The 19,402-nt window shown below is 43.3% G+C and overlaps 1 protein-coding gene across 6 annotated transcripts in view; it reads right to left on the bottom strand.

Annotated features, from left to right (window-relative positions):
* Positions 1-977: 977 nt before the first annotated feature.
* The window catches only part of LOC137421844 (alpha-tocopherol transfer protein-like), a 116,772-nt gene continuing 98,347 nt past the window's right edge, over positions 978-19,402 (bottom strand). For all 6 annotated transcript variants that reach the window (XM_078773230.1, XM_078773229.1, XM_078773228.1 and 3 more), the window contains 4 exons: positions 17,487-17,617; positions 14,685-14,878; positions 10,366-10,476; positions 978-3,698 (listed from right to left, as the gene is read on the bottom strand). In XM_078773230.1, coding sequence (XP_078629356.1) covers positions 3,417-3,698; positions 10,366-10,476; positions 14,685-14,878; positions 17,487-17,617 — 718 coding nt within the window. In that variant the 3' untranslated portion in view covers positions 978-3,416. The remainder of the gene's footprint in view (positions 3,699-10,365; positions 10,477-14,684; positions 14,879-17,486; positions 17,618-19,402) is intronic.

The raw sequence follows: 19,402 nt of genomic DNA, 5'->3' as shown, positions 1-19,402 counted from the left end.
TTAAAGTGGATCCACGTTTAACCCCCAAAACAGGTAATGTTTTGTTTGTTTAAAGTCTTATGATTATGTTAATATGATTTTACATGCTGCCCTGTCTTCTAGCAACCATTGGAATTGGTTTAAAATACCTTTAGTCAGTCATGCAGTATACTGTTTATTCTACCGGGTGAGTGGCAGCATATTGCCTCTATGTTTATATTCTCCTCTCTCCTTCCTCTTTTCGATATTTGCCTCGCACCCTCATCCTTTTGCCTGTTGCTTACATGGTTGTTTGATGGTCCATTTCAACATTCTTTCTGGCTGGAGTTACATGGGTGTGGTTGAATTTGTATTAATATTCTCTTCGACTGACTCTTGAGACATACCATTCGGCTCATTTATTGTACACGATTAATAAATAACCATTACTTTCATGCCGTGAGGCACATAGGAGCTGCTGAGGCAGGTTAATTGGCTTAAGGAGAACAATCCTGGATGTGTCACCACTCTGACGCAGGATACTCAAACGGCTTATTACCCAATAAGCTGGTACTCATTTTGCCGACCTCGGAAGGATGACAGGCTGAGTCAACCAACCTACTGTTATTTCAATGACATGACAGGGGATCAAACTCAAGACCCTAATATCTTAAGCCAGCCATCTTAACCGTTAAGCCAATCCCAGGCTTATTGCACACGATTGGTGGGGTCAAAATTGAAGAAAAAAAAATTATACTTGTAATTGAGAAAAAATAGGTGGGTTGTAGGTGTTGGGTTAAACCTATAATTGGAGTGAGATATTGGAGGGTAAGGGAATGTGGGAAGAGGACAAAGGAAGTTGGGGGGGGGGGGGCGTGGAAGGAACATGCATAGGGTATAAGGAAAAGGGGTGGATGGCAAAAACTGCACTTTTACCCCACACACACAAAGCAAAAAGCAGGGTTAAGCTATTTCTTCACTTCTGTCTGTCCGCACTTCCGTCCAGCCACAAACTTCAGTTTATGATTGAAGATCAACTTTATTTAAATTGAATGTCATATTTTGAATACGAATCAGAACAAGAATCAGAACATGACTATGAACATGAATGGAAAAACGAACCTATAGCTTTAGCAGTACTTTGGCCCTGAATTTGTCTCGACCGCTCATGTTCAGAAAGGATTCATAGCATTTTTTCTCTGTCTGCCTGCCTGGCAGTCAAACAAAATTAAAAATCATTCCAAAGAGGAAACTTGCTATTTTTAAGGATGTCATGAAGGACACATATAACAGGCACGAATAACTAATGTACAGTGCCTTCAGAAAGTATTCACACCCATTGACGTTTTTCACATTTTGTTGTGTTACAGCCAGAATTTAAAATGGATTTAATTGAGTATTTTTTTTATCACTGATCTACACATAATACCACATAAAGGAAGAGGAAGTAGCGGCGAGCTCTTACCTGTAGCAATCTCACCCGCAGCTACGATCCTGTAGGAAATGAACTCAAACGAACACGGGGGTAAAATATACAAAAATAAACAGGTTTATTTTACGGAACCCGATACAAAGGAAATGCGACGGAAGAACTAATTCTAAATTGGGACGTCCCCACACAGATTTCAAATACGAGACAAAGGGAGAATGAATAAAAGAAATGTCTCGTCGTGTATTTGTGAATGCGAGCTTATCTGTGTCTAGCAGTGTAGCGTCGGGTCGATGCTCGAGCGCGTCGTCCAATGCAGCTCCGGTTGGCATGAACTGCCTGGTCTTCAGCGCGGAGCGGCCCCCGGCGCACCCGCACATCAGCGCTCCAACGCAAGGCTCGCTCGTCGCTCATTGTTCGCACACCAACGCAAGGAAGATAATCGATGGCGCTCCTCTCCACCGTCTTTCAAACTGCTCGTTCCTCCACCAGGTCCGAAGCAAGAGAAGGCCCAGCACGAAGGGACAATCAGGAGCCAGAGGCCAAGGGAAGAGAAGTGAAGAGAAGAGCACGAAGGGAAGAGAGAGCGAAGAGCCAGCCAGCGAAGAGACAGCCAAGAGCCAGCGAAGAGACAGCCAAGAGAGCAAAATGCCGGTGAGCGAGTCGTTTTGTCACTCGCAGTGTGACGTCAGCCCTCCTCTCTCCCAACCAGTGCCTCGTTTCTTTGTGGTCTTTCGCGCTTTCTGACGTCACCGGCGCGTGTCCTCCAATCAGCGACCTGCTTCTAAGTAGTCGTTTTGCGCCTTCCGCACTGATTGGCTGAATGTTCGCGCCTTCCGCACTGATTGGCCGAGGTGTCAACGGTCGGTGGCCAGTGTGCCGCTTCCTTCCACCTTCCTTTCACCAATCAGTGGCCAGCTTCTTACCCCCAACCAATCACACGTTCTCCTTGGCGTGGCTATTGCTTGTTGGTTCTTCCAAAGTCATTGTGGCTGCGGGGGAATTATTTAATGTGTGGTGTGCTAATGGGCCTATCTAATGTCTAAGGGATGTATTGCCATAAGGGACACTGGGATGCTCACCGAGGGAACGACACACAAGGGAATTTTACCCATAATCCCTGTACTAATTAGCATGCCCCGTCCCCTCGTGGTGGGGACAAAGATACAAGCTTAATCAGACATTCGGGCTACAGAACTTATTACATCTAGATTCCCTATCATGACAGTCGAGCACCTACCTATGCAGATCTACCTGGATCTAGATATTCCTCTACCCCTAATTCATAACAATACCCTTCACCAGATCTATGCCTATCTCGGAGTTTTACGGAGAGTTCCTTGGACTTCATGGTAGAGTTTCTGCCCTGACATGCGCTGTCCAATGTGGGAGTGTGGGACCTTATATAGAAAGGTGTGTTTCTTTCTAAATCATGTCCAATCAATTGACTTGGCCACATGTGGACTCCAATCAAATTGTAGAAACATCTCAAGGATGATCAAAGGAAATTGGATGCACCCGAGCTCAATTTGGAGTGTCATGGCAAACGGGTTGAATACTTATTGACTGAAGACATTTCAGCTGTTCATTTTTAATTATTTTGTAAAAACTTGTAAAAGTAAAATTCCACTTTGACATTATGGGGTATTATGTGTAGATCTGTGACAAAAAAATCTCTCAACTTATTCCATTTTTAAATCAGGCTGTAACAACAAAATGTGAAAAAGTCAAGGGATGTGAATATTTTCTGAAGGCGCTGTACGTGTTAAATAAGGTGGTGTAAAGGACACTTCCCAACGGTGATAAACTTCCGGAATTAATTTTTTGTACGACCATTAAAATGTTTATTTTATATGAATTGAATTTTATATTTAAACACTGCGTGGTGTACGGTGTTCTATGAGCTCTCTAGTTGAGTAATGAGTATGTTGCAATTAGATGGCCTCACATCATTTTTGTATGAACATTTATACCAAATTATCAGTCATACCAATACAAATTTGGCAAAGATGTCTTCATGTATAATAATCTAGAATTTTGTCCATTCTTCCTCAGGTCCAGCTTCTTCAATAGCTTTCTTAAACTCAATCTCCATAAGCTTCTCTTCGTCTGTAAGCACTACGGCTGGATTCTCCCCCTCGCCCAACTCAATATCGCTAAATTCTTCCAGGAAGTAATTTTCAGAGGACAGAAGGGTCTCTTTCCATATGGAAGTGTCCAAAAATCCGGCCTGGCCACCATACTCATAGGGCAAAACCTGAGGATTGATGTACTGATGAAGAGAGGTCATGTCGCTGCCATGCACGACCATCTGCAAGTGCAAACAGGGTAACATGACTACTTATTCAATGCGAATGAATGATGATGCAAATCATTTTCTTCAAAGAGGGCTTTGCCTGGTACTGTGCCAGCGGGTGGGGGAGGGGGGGGGGCGCTCCACAATGAAGCGCCCCCTGCTGGCACAGTACCAGACAAATATTTTGCACAATGCAATCGATTTCCCACACCAGACAGTTAGTATGCTTACCCTGAGCCACCCAAACACCTTTTATGCAAACCTATTGTACACAACACATCTTATCTATTTTGGGCTTAATCCAATGTAAGTGACATGATTGTCTCCTTTTCAGTACCCTTGACCTGTGTGATGTGGCGCAATCGTATGTATTACTACATATTATATTGGCGTTTTCAAGTTTATCCTGATACGCATCTGCAAACAAGTTGCCTGCAATTCATCATTCTAATGAGACCTTTCAAAACGAACATTGCACTCGAGATTGGCTTGTTTGGTGTAACCAACCATCGTAATGAGCACTCTGTTCATGATGCTGCAATTCCCGGTTAAAATGGCATATATAGACTTTATATATGTATATGCATATATACACTGCATGGCCAAAAGTATGCGGACACTTCTAATTAGTGGATTAGACTGTTTCAGCCAGACCCATTGCTGACAGGTATATACAGTCGTGGCCAGAAATATTGCCACCTTTGCACTTTTTTCAAATAATGCACCATTTCTTCCAGAAAATTGTTGAAATTAAAAAATCTGTTTGTGTCCACGTATGTATTTCTTTGGTTTGCTATGGAACAAAACAAAAAAGCTGACGAAAACACCAAATCTTAGCTTATTCCACACAGAAATCCTAAAATGGCCCAGACAATATTATTGGCACATTTTAGAAATTGTTAGAAATAATTAGATTTCAAGCAGGTGATTCTCCTTTACTTTGGAATTGAACTCATCTGTCGTGAGTTGCAGGTACCTGCAATATAAAAATCACTCATTCAACCAATTTGAACAGAGAAAAGGAGTCATTCTGCTGTTTTGTGTCATTGTGTGTACCACAATGAGCAGGGAGGAAAGAAAGAAAACCAGAGAATTGCCTGAGGAGGTCTGACACAAGATTGTAGCCAAGCATGGACAATCTCAAGTCTACAAGTCCATCTCCAGAGACCTTGATGTTCCTGTGTCTCCCGTACGCAATGTTATCAGGAGGTTTAAGGCCCATGGCACTGCAGCCAACCTCCCTGGATGTCGCCGCAAGAGAAAACTTGATCGAAGATTGCAGCAAAGGATTGTTCGAAAGGTGGAGAAAGCACCTCAATCAACTGCCAAACAGATTCAAGCTGACTTTAGACACAAGGTACGACAGTTTCAACTTGCACCATCTGTCGCCAACTCAATGAAAGTGGGTTTTATGGTAGGAGACCCAGGAGGACCCCATTGCTAAGAAATCTCGACTGGAGTTTGCCTAAACACACCTGAACAAGCCAAAATCCTTCTGGGAGAATGTCCTGTGAACAGATGAGACCAAATTAGAGCTTTTTGGTAAAGCACATCATCTCTATGTTTCAGAAAACAAAAATAAAGCCTTCAAAGAAAAGAACACCTTCCCTACAGTCAAACATTCAGGAGGTTCAATTAAATTTTGGGGTTTCTGTGCAGCCTCTGGCACTGGGTGCCTTGAATGTGTACATGGCATCATGAAATCAGGAGATTACCAAGGCATTTTGGAGCACAATGTTTAACCCAGTTTCATACAGCTGGCTCTCCGTCGAAGGCCATGGGTCTTGCAGCAGGACAATGACGCCAAACACACTTCAAAAAGCACCCAGGAATGGTTCACGACAAAACACTGGACTGTTCTGAAGTGGCCAGCAATGAGTGCAGATCGAAATCCCTTTGAACACCTGTGGGGAGATCTGAAGTTGGGAGAAGTTGGGAGAAGTTGGGAGAAGTCACCCTTCAAATCTGGGAGAACTGGAGCAGTTTGCACAAGAAGAGTGGGCCAAGCTGCCAGTAGAGAGGTGTAGGAAGCTCATTCATGGTTATAGGAAGCGCTTGACTGCAGGTATTTTGTCCAAATGCTGTGCCACCAAATATTATGTTTCGGGTGTTAATAATTAATAACAGGTGTTAATAACAGGGACAGAAATACAAGTTTGTGTGGCAAGGGTGCCCGGAGGACGTGAATGGTGTTGGTGTCCTGTTTTCTGAGGAGTTTGTAGACAGTGTGGTGAGTGTGACTAGAGTGAGTGATAGGTTGATGATGGTGAAAATGATGATTGGAAAGCTCTTGGTGAACGTCATCTTGCCGCATATGCTCTGCATATGCTCCGCAGGCCGCATATGCTCCGCAGGTTGGTCGGAGCGATGAAGAGAAGGACAAGTTCTGGTGTGCAATAGAAAAGCTGATGGAAAACGTGAAAGATGAGGAAGTTGTTGTGGTAGGAGGAGAACTAAATGGACATGTGGGAAGGAGTATGGACGGTTTTTAGGGAGTTCATGGGGGTTACGGATATGGTGTGAGAAAAGGAGAAGGTGAAAGGATTTTGGAGTTTGCTGATGGAGCTGATTTGTTGATTTGTAATACTCAGTTCCAGAAAGAGGATAATAAGCTTGTTATATACACGTCAGGTGGGTCGACGACAACCATTGACTACCTGATGGTGTGTAGGCGAGATAGGGGGCACCTCCAGGACACAAAGATGATCCCAGGGGAGTAGGCTGTTACACAGCACCACTTGGTTGTCTGCGACATAAGGGTGAAAGGTGCGAGGAGAGCTCGGCGGGTGAAGTACCAACCGAGAATGAAGGTGTGGAGGTTGAAACAGGTGACAGTAAGGGAGGCATTAAAAGAGAGGCTGAGTAGGGTAGAGGATGCTGTGGTTGAGCTTGAACGTGGTTGGATGTCAATGAAAGCTAGTCTGTTGGGACCCGTTGGTGAGGTAAGTGGATGGACAAAAGGACCACCGAGGCACTCGGAAACATGGTGGTGGGATGAGGAAGTTGGAAAGAGGATTGACGAGAAGAGAAATAAGTTCAAGGAGTGGCAGAAGGCGAAGGGTACAGGAGCAGAAAAAGCAGAGCATGAAAGTTCTAAGGCAGCCAAGAAGGCTGCAAATAAAGAGGTAGCAAAGGCGCAGGAGGCATGTAGGAAAATGTTCGGAGAAAGCTTGGATTCGGAAGAGGGTCAGAGAGCGGTATTCAGGATTGCAAAGCAGATAGCGAAAGAGAGGTGTGATGTGATGGGGGTGAGTTGCTTGAAGGATGAAGTGGGACAAATCGTTGTGGACCCAGATGGAATTAAAGGAAGATGGAAAAGATATTTGGAAATGCTTTGAATACAGAGAATGAATGGGATGGCAACATAGAGAGTAACCCAGTTTTAGGACCAGCAGAGAAGATAACTGAGAAGGAAGTTGAGGAAGCGATAAAAGCAATGAAGAGTAGAAAAGCGGGAGGGCCGACGGGAGTTGTGGGAGATATGTTGAAGGCAGCAGGAAGTTGGGGTGTAAAGAGAATGACAGAGATCTGTAATCTGCTGGTGAAAGAAGGCCGCATTCCAGTGGATTGGGAACTGAGTACCCTCGTCCCTCTATACAAGGGGAAAGGTGACCCTCTGGAGTGTGGCTCGTACCGAGCGATAAAGTTATTGGAGCATGGAATGAAGGTATTGGAAATGGTGTTGGAGAGGAGGATAAGGAAGAAGGTGAAGTTCGACGAAATGCAGTTTGGATTTATGCCAGGAAGAGGAACGACAGACACGCTCTTTATTGTGAGGCAGTTGCAGGAGAAGTACATGGAGAAGAGGAAGAAGTTGTTTCTTGGGTTTGTTGATCTGGAGAAAGCATTCGATGGGGTTCCACGCGAAGTATTGACATGGGCATCGAGGAAGTTAGGAGTGGAGGAATGGTTGATCAGAGTAGCGATGGCAATGTACAAAAGAGCGCGCACAGCTGTAAGGAGGAAGGACGGGAACAGTGGTGAGTTTAAGGTGAAGGTGGGAGCGCATCAGGGGTCGGTACTAAGTCCACTACTATTTGTAGCTGTGATGGAGGTGCTGGCTCAGAACGTAAAGGAGGGTTTACCATGGGAGTTGTTGTATGCAGATGATCTGGTGTTGATTGTGGAAAGTATGGATGGACTGAAGGAAAAGATGAACAAGTGGAAGGAATGTATGGAGGCAAAAGGTCTGAATGTGAATATAGGAAAGACAAAGGGGATGGCAAGTGGTAAAGCATGTGGTGAGGTGGAAAGAACTGGGAAGTGGCCATGTGCTGTGTGCAGGAAGGGTGTCGGAGTGAACTCCATTCAATGTACAATGTGCGCTGAGTGGGTTCATCAAAAATGTAGTGGTCTGGGAGGGTCATTAACGAGTGTGGCAGCTACATTCAAATGTAAGGTGTGCACAGAGGGAGCTGCAGATGGAGGAAATGTTGAGTTGGATCTTGGAGACGGCGTGAAGCTGGAAGGTGTGAAAACATTTTGCTACCTCGGAGACATGCTGAATGGAGAAGGTGGATCAGACTCGGCAACGGTTGCAAGAGTGAGATGTGCATGGAAGACGTTTCGGGAACTGAGTGGCGTGCTGATGAGGAGGGGAGTGTCGTTGAAGCTGAAGGGAAAGGTGTATGCTGCATGTGTGAGAAGTGTTATGATTTATGGGAGTGAGACATGGGTAATGAACGCAGAGCAGCAACGAAGGCTGGAAAGGGTGGAAATGTGAATGGTTCGGTGGATGTGCGGAGTATCGTTGAGAGAGAGGAAGACAAATGATGAATTGCGAAAGATAATGGGAATAGAGCCTGTGATTGATGCTGTGAAGAGGAACAGGTTGAGATGGTTTGGTCACGTGTTGAGGAAGGATGAAAGTGACTGGTTGAGAAGAGTGATGGAAATGAATGTAGAAGGAAGTAGAGGACGGGGAAGATCGAGAAAGACTTGGCTAAAGATGGTGGAAGAAGAAATGCGGGCAAGGGGGTTAACAAGGAGAGATGCAGAAAATAGGGCAAAATGGAGAAGATTTTCATGGGGACCGCAAGGCTAACCCCCGCTCTAGCAGGGAAAATGGCCTTAAAATGCATGTTGTTGTTGTTGGGTGTTAATAATTTTGTCAATGCCATTTCTTCTTATTTTCTGATTTCAAAGGATATATTAAGTTCTGAATCAAAAACAAAGGTTCTGCAATATTAACAGTGAAATAAAGAATTGCGGAGACAAATACTTTTGTCAATTTCAACTTGTTTTTCGAGAAAATTGTGAGTTGTTTGAAAAAAGTGCAAGGGTGCCAATATTTTTGGCCATGACTGTAAAATAAAGCGGAAAGCCATGCAATCTCCATAGCAAAGATTGGCAGTAGAATGGGCCATACTGAAGAGCTCAGTGACTTTCAACGTGGCACCCTCATAAGATTCCACCTTCAGAACAACTCAGTTCGTCAAATTTCTGCCCTGCTAGAGCTGACCCGATCAACTGTAAGTGCTGTTATTGTGAAGTGGAAACGTATATGGGCAACAACAGCTCAGCCACGAAGTGGTAGGCCACACAAGCTCACAGAATGAGACCGCCGAGTGCTGAAGAGCGTAGCGCGCAAAAATCGTATGTCCTCGGTTGCAACACTCACTACAGAGAACTAAACTGCCTCTGGAAGCAACGTCAGCACAATAACTGTTTGTTGGGAGCTTCATGAAATGGGTTTCCATTGCCGAGCAGCCGCACTCAATCCTAAGATCACCATGCGCAATGCCAAGCGTCAGCTGGAGTGGTGTAATGCTCGCCGCCATTGGACTCGGGAACAGTGGAATCGCGTTCTCTGGAGTGATGAATCACGCTTCACCATCTAGCAGTGCGACGGTCAAATCTGGGTTTGGCAGATGCCAGGAGAACGCTACCTGTCAAAATGCATAGTGCCATTTGTAAATTTTGTTGGAGGAGGAATAATGGTATGGGGCTGTTTTTCATGGTTCGGACTCGGTCACTTTTTTTTCTTTTTTTTTCTTTTTTTTTTTGTATACTGAATCGAGGCTCGTGAAAGAGCTAAAACTTACTTCCATTGAAGCGAAATTTTAATGCTACAGCATACAATGACATTCTAGACGATTGTGTGCTTCCAAATTTGTGGCAATAGTTTGGGGAAGACTCTGTTCTGTTTCAGCATGACAATGCCCCCGTGCACAAAGCGAGGTACATACAGAAATGGTTTGTCGAGATCGGTGTGGAAGAACTTGACTGGCCTGCACAGAGGTCTGACCTCAACCCCATCGAACACCTTTGGGATGAATTAGAACGCTGACTGCGAGCCAGGCCTAATCACCCAACATCAGTGCACGACCTCACTCATGTACTTGTGGCTGACTGGAAGCAAATCCCCGCAGAAATGTTCCAACATCTAGTGGAAAGCCTTCCCAGAAGAGTGGAGGCTGTTATAGCAGCAAAGCGGGGATGGACCAACTCCATATTAATGGCAATTATTTTGGAATGAGATATTCGGCAAGCACATAAGGGTGTGATGATCGGGTGTCCACATACTTTTGGTCATGTAGTATATATATATATATATATATATATATATATATATATATATATATATATATATATATATATATAATGCTTTGTGCATATTTGTTCATTGCGTTTGTCGCACAAATAATGTATGTATAAGATCCTCAAAGTGCTTTCAACTCACCCTTTTTCTCATCTTTTCCTTCATGAAGGGTCGGAAGATAGCATGCAGGGCCTTGAAAATGATTGGCTCGTTAATCACGTGGTTCTGTTTGATTCTCACTGGGAAGGCATCCTGAGCAGGAGACACACTACATTTGGAGTTTGGCCACTTTACTCAAGGTAAGGAAATATTTGTTTTCCGTCACTGAGCAGAAAGACATTCGGGTCGGTAAGTTTGGGGATTTCTATTTTTTAGTGGGTAAAAATGAAAATGAAATCCTTGTGTGACCTGGCTCATTGTCACCGACTCCCCATGGGGAATAAGATATGTTAATGATGATGTCATCGGTGCCTTCGTTATGACGTCATAATTCGACAAATACAACACTTATCCATCCGATCATTATTAATCTTTTTTCAGCAACTGTTGGTCTGATGGACACAAAATTTTCACCATATGAGTGCCTCCTCCTTTAGAATATTTTAATGATAATCATGACGTCATAGGTCATGTGTTACAGGCGCCATCTTGGAAAAACCGAAAAACTTTGCACCTCTATATCTCCGAAACCGCTCTATGGAAAAATTGAAACGTGGCTCATCGTAAATAACTCCATATGGGGAATAGGTGTTGTTAACGATGAAGTCATTGGTGCCATAATTATGACATCATAATTCGACAGGGACAATGCTTCGTCTGATCAGTTTGAAATTTATTGAGAATGATCTCTGCAACAATTATTTAGAGAATATAAATTTATGATGTCATTTCTCACGTGATCTGGCAGCCATGTTGGATCAACAAAAAAAAGAAACGTTCAAAAACAGAAGAGTTGGCTCACACCAAGTTGACTGTGCAGGGTAAGTATTCTATGAATACCATCTAGTTCGTTGCTGTGTTTGTGTGGTTTATTGATGACATAGATTTAGGTTCAATCCAATATGGCTGCCGAACCACTTGACCAATTACATCATCAATTTAATTCTCCCATTTTATTTTTGTGTCGATCATGCTCACGAAGTTTCAAAGTGATTGGATCAAGTGTTCTACTTGTCTAATTATGATATCATAATGAAGGGACTGATGACATCATCATGAACATATGTTGTTCCCCATGGATAGCACTTGACAATGAGCCATGTTCCAATGCTTTCCATTTTTTCCAGTGGTTTCGGAGATATAGAGATGCAACGTTTTTCGTTTTTTCCAAGATGGCGCCCATATCACGTGACATATGACGTCATAATTGTCATTAAAAGTATACAGGAGGTTGCAGAAAACATATACAGGAGGCAATCAGACCAAAGGTTGCAGAGAAAAGCATACTCACGTTCTGTGTGAAAAAACAAACAGACAGACAGACAGACAGACAAATGGACTCAAATGCAATCCCGTCTCCTCTGGCAAGGGTAATTATAGTATCCAGATCCGGATATTCACCAAAATTGAATCACTTCGTTTTTGTCACACACCCAACCTGTCCACCAAATTTCATTTGAATCTGTCCATTACCTGTTGAGATATGCTGCTCACAGACAAACCTACAGGGGTGATAACATGACCTCCATCTATTCGGTGGTGGAGATCATCAACCTTGGAGAGGTCACAAATCCATTTGGGTTGCAAGGATAGCTAGAGGGGTATGCACTCGTCTTTGTGGCATCTAGCCTGGTTCGAATCCTGAACAGGTGTTTCACCAGACATTTTCATCAATGTGTGTGCCATCTCTCGGATGGACCTTCAATTGGGAGTCCCGTCTGCCAGCATTAGCTGGTGGATGTTAACCAGCTCACGGTTTCCTTCACGAAGAGTAGGTGAGTTATTGCTGGCACCCTGGCCAAATTGATAAACTTCTGCCCAAATCACTTTCAATCGAACGTCAGGCCTTGCCAGTCGGTTCATGAAAGATTTCGGCCAAATAATGTTCCCCGACCCCACAATAACTTGTGATCAATTGTGGGCCATTAAAGAAATGAAGCGAGTAAGTAGAGTAAATATTTCTCAAAACATTAAAAGAAGAAATGTAAAAATTGGCGAGTCTTCGACTATTATGAGTATCTCGGTAGTAAAACTTTTTGAACACCCATCGTGTACTTACCATTAACATTTTTGTCATCAAATTTTCAACAAAGCTTTATTATGAGAATATGGAGAAGTCAAATTCATAATTTGGTCAAAAGGTCAAAGGCCATAGTCATCTAAAATCATCAGTTTTCATTAAATTGACCTGAAATTTCAATTTACCATTAAAAAACGTTGTCATCAAATTTTCAACAAAGCTTTATTATTGAGAATATGGGGAAAGAGATGAATAATTTTGTCAAAAGGTCAAAGGTCAGTGTCACCTAAAATCATCAGTTTTCATCCAATTGACCTGATAGTCAGATTCACTATGTTTTTTCGTTCAACATTTTTGGAGATTAGCAAAACTATACATTTTTGGAATATTCAGAGCATGAGGAATCCAAAAATGAATAATAATAATAATAATTCATTTATTTTGTATAGCGCTTTTCAAGAAGCCCAAAGGCGCTTTGACAGAGTGGAAAACATAATGCATAACAATACATGAACACAACAATTGCAAAAAGACAAGAATCAATAGGGAAATATTTAAAGCAAAAGGAGGGAGAAGGAGAAGAGATAGTCAGGGGTTAAATGCTGTGGGTTGAATGTTGAATGCAGTGTTGAACAGGTGGGTCTTTAGTGATGTTTAGAATGTGGTGAGTGAGGAGGAATCTCTGATGGTGTGAGGTAGTGAGTTCCAGAGGGTGGGAGCAGCGATGGAGAAGGCCCTGTCCCCCCAGGATCTGAATTTGGTCCGGATGGAGGGGGTCAGGAGGTTGGTACCAGCAGAGCGGAGGTTGTGGGTGGGAGTGTGTCTGGAGAGGAGGTCAGCCAGGTAGGATGGGGCCAGGTTATGGATGGCTTTGTATGTCAAGAGGAGGATTTTGTACTGGATTCTCTGGGGGATGGGGAGCCATTGAAGCTTGTAAAGGATGGGGGTGATGTGGTCACGGGTCCGGGAATGGGTGAGTAGACGGGCAGCGGAGTTCTGAATGTATTGGAGTTTATTGGTGATTGTTGAGGGTGAACCATAGAGGAGGCTATTGCAGTAGTCCAGACGGGAGGTGATGAAGGCGTGGATGAGGGTTTCTGCAGCCGTGGAGGAGAGGGATGAGCGGAGACGGGCAATGTTTTTCAGGTGAAAGAAGGCTGACTTTGTGATCTGTTTAGTGTATTTGTCGAAGGAGAGGGTTTGGTCAAAGATGACGCCAAGATTCCGGATGTGAGGGGAGGTGGATACTGGGATACCGTCGATGTTGAGGGCAAAGTTATGGGTGGATTTTGTGAGCGTTTTTGGGCCAATGATGATTATTTCAGATTTATCACAGTTAAGCTTGAGGAAGTTGATTTGAAGCCAGGATTTTATTTCAGTGATGCAGTTTGTCAGGATAGAGTGGGTGTCGGTGGAGACGGACTTGGTGGCGATGAAAAGCTGGATGTCATCGGCGAAGCAGTGGAATTGGAGACCATGACGGCGGATTAAGTGGCCGAGGGGGGACAGGTAAAGGATGAAGAGGAGGGGGCCAAGAACTGAACCTTGGGGGACACCTTGGGGGAGGGGAGCAGTGGGGGATTTGCAGTTATTGATGGAGATGAACTGGCGTCTGTCAGAGATGTTGGCATTTGCACAGACACCTGCACAGACAGACTGATTCAACAATCAAAATCAAGAAGCCAATTGTTTTTTTTGTTTTTTTTTACCATGAGAAGGTCAAAGGTCAAGGTTGCATAAAATCAATTTCCTTCTGATTGACTTGCGATTTGAGCAGGATTTGCATATTGGATCATTGAAGCCTATTGCTTTGGAGGTCAAAAGGTCAAGGTCGCCTAAAATCGTGTTTTTTTTTTTTTTTGCTGTTTTTGTCATGTTTATCATACACGGAAGAAGTCTGAATACAAAGCAGACACTAATAGACTATGCATTTTCACATGCTTTCTCGTTATATATATATATATATATATATATATATATATATATATTGTCCAGTCGTCCTATCTGATCCCCGAGTGCATAATGTAGGAACCCGGTTTCAAATTCCATATTCCATGTGCGTTTGTCCATGGTAATTCAGGTAATTCAGGTAGGTACACTGATGTCTTTTAATGTAACTTTGTCCAACGTGATTTTTATCCAAGCTTCTCCATGAACTTCATCATCTGATAAACATCATTCAATTCTATATCCCGAAGTCCAGCATATACCTCCACCCTGTCCTTCAATAAAGGTTTGGTTAAAGAAAAGCTCAATTCCTGATATAAGCAATTCAGCTCACCTGTGTAACAGTCATGATCCGCTTAGCAAAGTAAGGGCTGAAATGCACGACCTGAGCCAAACCGATGTCCTTGAAATCTGCAAGCATCACAATCCCGTTCACCTGCGTCTCTTCTGACTCGATCAACTTTTCCAGGGTCATGATCATAGCCTTGAAGTTGTCCACAATCGAGTTTTCCGAGGGATTCCATTTTCCTGGTTGTATAGAAACAATGTAATCTGTTAAGTTTACCTTCAACTGAAACATTTCAGTACGGAGCAAGGCTAACCCCTGCTCTAGCAGGGAAAATGGCCTGAAAATGCCTGTTGTTGTTGTTGGTGTTGTTGGTGTTGTTGGAGCAAGTCTGTGTGAACACAGCACAATCATTTAGTCTGGATTAACTAATCCGGATTAATGCAAAGTCCCTATTATTGGAGGCCACTATCTCGGATAGTCTCACTGCAACTTTAACCACGTGATCGACATCCATGCCCTCTCTTGATGTAAAACCAGTTCATGACCTGTAGCTACCTGACCTGTTTTAAATACAGTCACGTGAAAAAGTAAGTACACCCCATGTAAAGTTTTGACTTTTTCAACATATTTCAACATACAGCTATTTGATCTTCATTTCAACAATATTGATAGATAAAGGTGATATAATACAACAAATATCATGAAACATTTACATTTTGTAGTCCATTGTATAATTTAAATAAACATAAATGCAAATTTCGCATGTGGAAAAAGTAAGTACACCCCTACATTTATCACTACTTCAAATACCTAAAATTAGAATGAGGTGCACCAGCTCAGGTGCAAATGATTAGAACATCGTTAGAGAGGATCTTTGAGGAACCTGTCTTATTTAAACCTCAGACATTTAGTTTGGTTTGCTCTTTGTTGTTGAAGTGTGCGGTGTCACCATGCCTAGATCAAAAGAGCTCTCTGAGGCCTTCAGAAAGAAGGTTATAGATGCCTACGAGTCTGGGAAGGAATTTAAAAAGATCTCCAAACAATTTGAAATCAATCATTCGACTGTCGGGAAGAACATCTACAAGAGGAGAAGATTCCAAACAACTGCCAACTTGTTCAGGCCAGGCCGCCCAAGCAAGTTCAGCCCGAGAGCAGACAGCAAGATGCTGAAAGAAGTCTCGAAGAACCCCAGAATGTCATCACGGGACCTACAGGTAGCACTTGCCACTGTTGATGTCAAAGTGCACGAGTCTACCATTAGAAAGAGGCTACACAAATTTGATCTACATGGGAGGTGTGCCAGGAGGAAAACTTTGCTGTCCAGAAAGAACATCAGGGCAAGACTAAAGTTTGCCAATGAACACACAGGCAAAGACCAGCACTTCTGGAACAATGTGCTCCGGACAAATGAGTCAAAGGTAGAGCTATTTGGCCACCGTACCAGAAGACATGTTTGGCGAAAACCAAAGACAGCATTTGACCACAAGAACCTGATACCAACTGCAAAGCATGGTGGTGGAAATATTATGGTTTGGGGCAGCTTTGCTGCATCAGGGCCTGGGCAGCTCACCATCATAGAATCCACTATGAATTCTTCATTGTAGCAGAGGGTGCTTGAGGATAATGTGAGGCCATCTGTCAGAGAGTTGAAGCTCAACCAAAGGTGGACCTTGCAACATGACAATGACCCTAAACATACCACTAAATCCACCAAGGGATGGCTGAAAAGAACGAAATGAAGGGTTCTGGAATGGCCAAGTCAAAGCCCGGATCTAAATCCCATCGAGATGTTGTGGGGGGATTTGAAATGAGCTGTGCATGCAAGAAACCCCTCAAACATCGCACAGCTGAAAGAATTCTGCATGGAGGAGTGGGCAAAAATTTCTCCCAGTCGATGTCAGAGACTGGTAGACAGTTAAAAGAAACGTCTACTTGAGGTTGTTTCTGCCAAAGGGGGCAATACCACCTATTAGAGCCAAGGGTGTACTTACTTTTTCCACATGCGAAATTTGCATTTATGTTTATTTAAATTATACAATGGACTACAAAATGTAAATGTTTCATGATATTTGTTATATTATATCACCTTTATCTATCAATATTGTTGAAATGAAAATCAAACGGTGGGAGATCGGTGGGAGAGGTATAAAACATATGGACACTGCCAGGACTTCCAGGAAAGAAGTTGGAATTTCAAACAAGATTTCAAACAGTTGGAATTTATCTGGGGTGATCTCTCGATCCTCTCTCAGATCTCTCGATGTCTCCATGTCTCTCGGTCCCTGCTCTCAAATGTTGTGTTTGTGTCCTTCCCCCTCTCTCCCCATCTTGTCTACCGCTCCCTATGTTATATGTTTTATGTGTCGGTTTGTCTTTCTGTGTGATTAATGTTCGCTCTTTCACGAGCCTCGATCTTGTATACAAAAAAACAACAAAAAAAACAAAAAAAAAACAGCTGTATGTTGAAATATGTTGAAAAAGTCAAAACTTCACATGGGGTGTACTTACTTTTTCACGTGACTGGAATTCTACACAAACGCCAAAACTTTTACTACGCATCAAAATGTTTGGCAATCAATACGGACTGCTCACTATGGAGTATTTGTGTGAACACAGCTTCAGAATGTGTCAAATGATGTTTGCATTCAATACATTTCAGGCCAAGTCTTCAGGTATGTTTTTGTTTTGAAATTCAAATTTGAGACTTATCCAGGAGGGAGTTTTATTTTAGTTGTGGCATCTAAAAGGTGGATTTTAGGATTACCTTGAAGACAACAACAATGCTCGCAGACATAAGTGTGGTCCATCTCAAACGTTGCGTTCGCCCAACCCAGAGGGAAAACTCACCATGCCGAAGTAGAATAATACGCTGTCCTTCTGAATCTGCTTTAGGCAGAACTGTGAGGAAGCCATCAATAACTTTTCTGATTGTTGATGGACGAAAATCTTGAAAGACATCCGGCCAGATTTTTCGACATCTGTTGGGGAGACATTGCGTCTTATTGACAAGGATATTTAATTATTTATCAACTTTTGTTTATCAACTTTTTTGAAGCATAGAAATCTATGTTAACTTTTATAACAGTTGACCTGGGAAGTTTATTTGTTAAACTGTGTATAGTGTTACGAATTCATGTGAATTACTATTCAGGTCTTTGCGTATCAATGTGTAGTCGATTAAAGGTTGTTGTGATTAAAGGGTCAGGAGCCCTTCTGGGAAAAAGGAGACCGGAAACGGTAGGAAAAAGACATGAGGTCCTGGAGAAGCGACGATCTTCTTTTTCTTCCTCGCCGAGCTCCGAGGCGAGGGTATCGATATTGAGCAGCGTCTGACGCTGCGTTGGGAAACCCATCTGGCGAAAGGAATTACCCCTTGACACATCAAGTTGCCGTGGGTTCGTGCACGGAACCAAGCGTCCTACACAGTTCGCCTCACCGTCTACAAGGATGCGTACGGGTCGCACCTTGGGCCTCGCGCGCTGGACAAGCCGCGCGTTGCTTTGCCCGCGTTGCTTGGCAAGGAGGTGCGCGCTGCAACCGTTGTTCCCGGTACGTGAAGTGCACGTTTGGGAGCACGTCAGCCAGGAGTTCGTTCAACCGCCCGTGTGCGGAGAAGCCGACCATCATTTTGGTCAGGAGGGGCCCAGAGACATTGTGAGGGACAGAGACCAAAGGGGTCGTGAGTACCCAAGGGGTCGGGAGTGGGGAAAGGGGACACACATATATAAGATGGCCATCTTAATCATATTGGTGATTGATTGTTGATTGTGGATTGTTGATGGTTGTTGATTGTTGATTCCTTGGGGGGAATATATATTATTGATTACTCTGGATCCTTGGTGTGGGGTTTCTTATTGACTGGAATTCATATTGATTGCGTTACGAAAGCGTATAAATCATATATCTTTCTGGCGGGGTGCCTCCCATGGTCCGGGGGTCACCGAGACCAGGTAGTTACCGGGAGGACCACGTAACAGAATTGGGGGCTCGTCCAAATTACGATTTGCGGATTCGCAATTGGGTCTACGTCCGGGATCTAAAATTGTATAAAATAATAAAATAATATTTTTATTAATTAAAATTTATTAATTAAGTATTAATTGGTAAATTTTTGGGGAAATTGGGGGTAAAGTCTTGGGTGAAGGTTAACAGGTGTTAACGATAGGCACCATGGCGTTTGTGGCACAGAACTTTGCGGTAACCCCCAGTGAGGCACAGTTCCGAGCGTTACTAAAGTCAGACCTCTTGAAATTGGCCAAACATTTTAACTTGGAGGTCCGAACTAATTTGAGGAAGGCAGAGTTGCAGACCACGGTGATACAGTCTATGGTGGGATTAGGAACATGGGACGAGTTAGCCTGGCAGTGGCTACCCGAAGAACCAGAAGACGTGGAGCTCCGGAAACTGGAGTTGCAATTACGGAGCCAGGAACGGGTCAAAGAAGAGGAAAGGAAAGCAGAAGAGAGGAGAGAAGAGAAACAAGCAGAGGAAAGGAGAGTGGAACGAGAACTCCAGGAAAGGTTAAAAGAAGAAGAAAGGAAAGCAGAAAAGGAAAGAGCAGAAGAAGAAAGGAAAGCAGAAAAGGAAAGAGCAGAAGAAGAAAGGAAAGCAGAAAAGGAAAGAGCAGAAGAAGAAAGGAAAGCAGAAAAGGAAAGAGCAGAAGAAGAAAGGAAAGCAGAAAAGGAAAGAGCAGAAGAAGAAAGGAAAGCAGAAGAGAGGAGAGAAGAGAAACAAGCAGAGGAAAGGAGAGTGGAACGAGAACT

The sequence above is a fragment of the Myxine glutinosa genome, chromosome 2 (genome assembly GCF_964187855.1).
Source record: "Myxine glutinosa chromosome 2, kmMyxGlut1.1, whole genome shotgun sequence".
Lineage (NCBI taxonomy): Eukaryota > Metazoa > Chordata > Myxini > Myxiniformes > Myxinidae > Myxine > Myxine glutinosa.
This window is presented reverse-complemented; position numbering and strand designations above follow the sequence as displayed.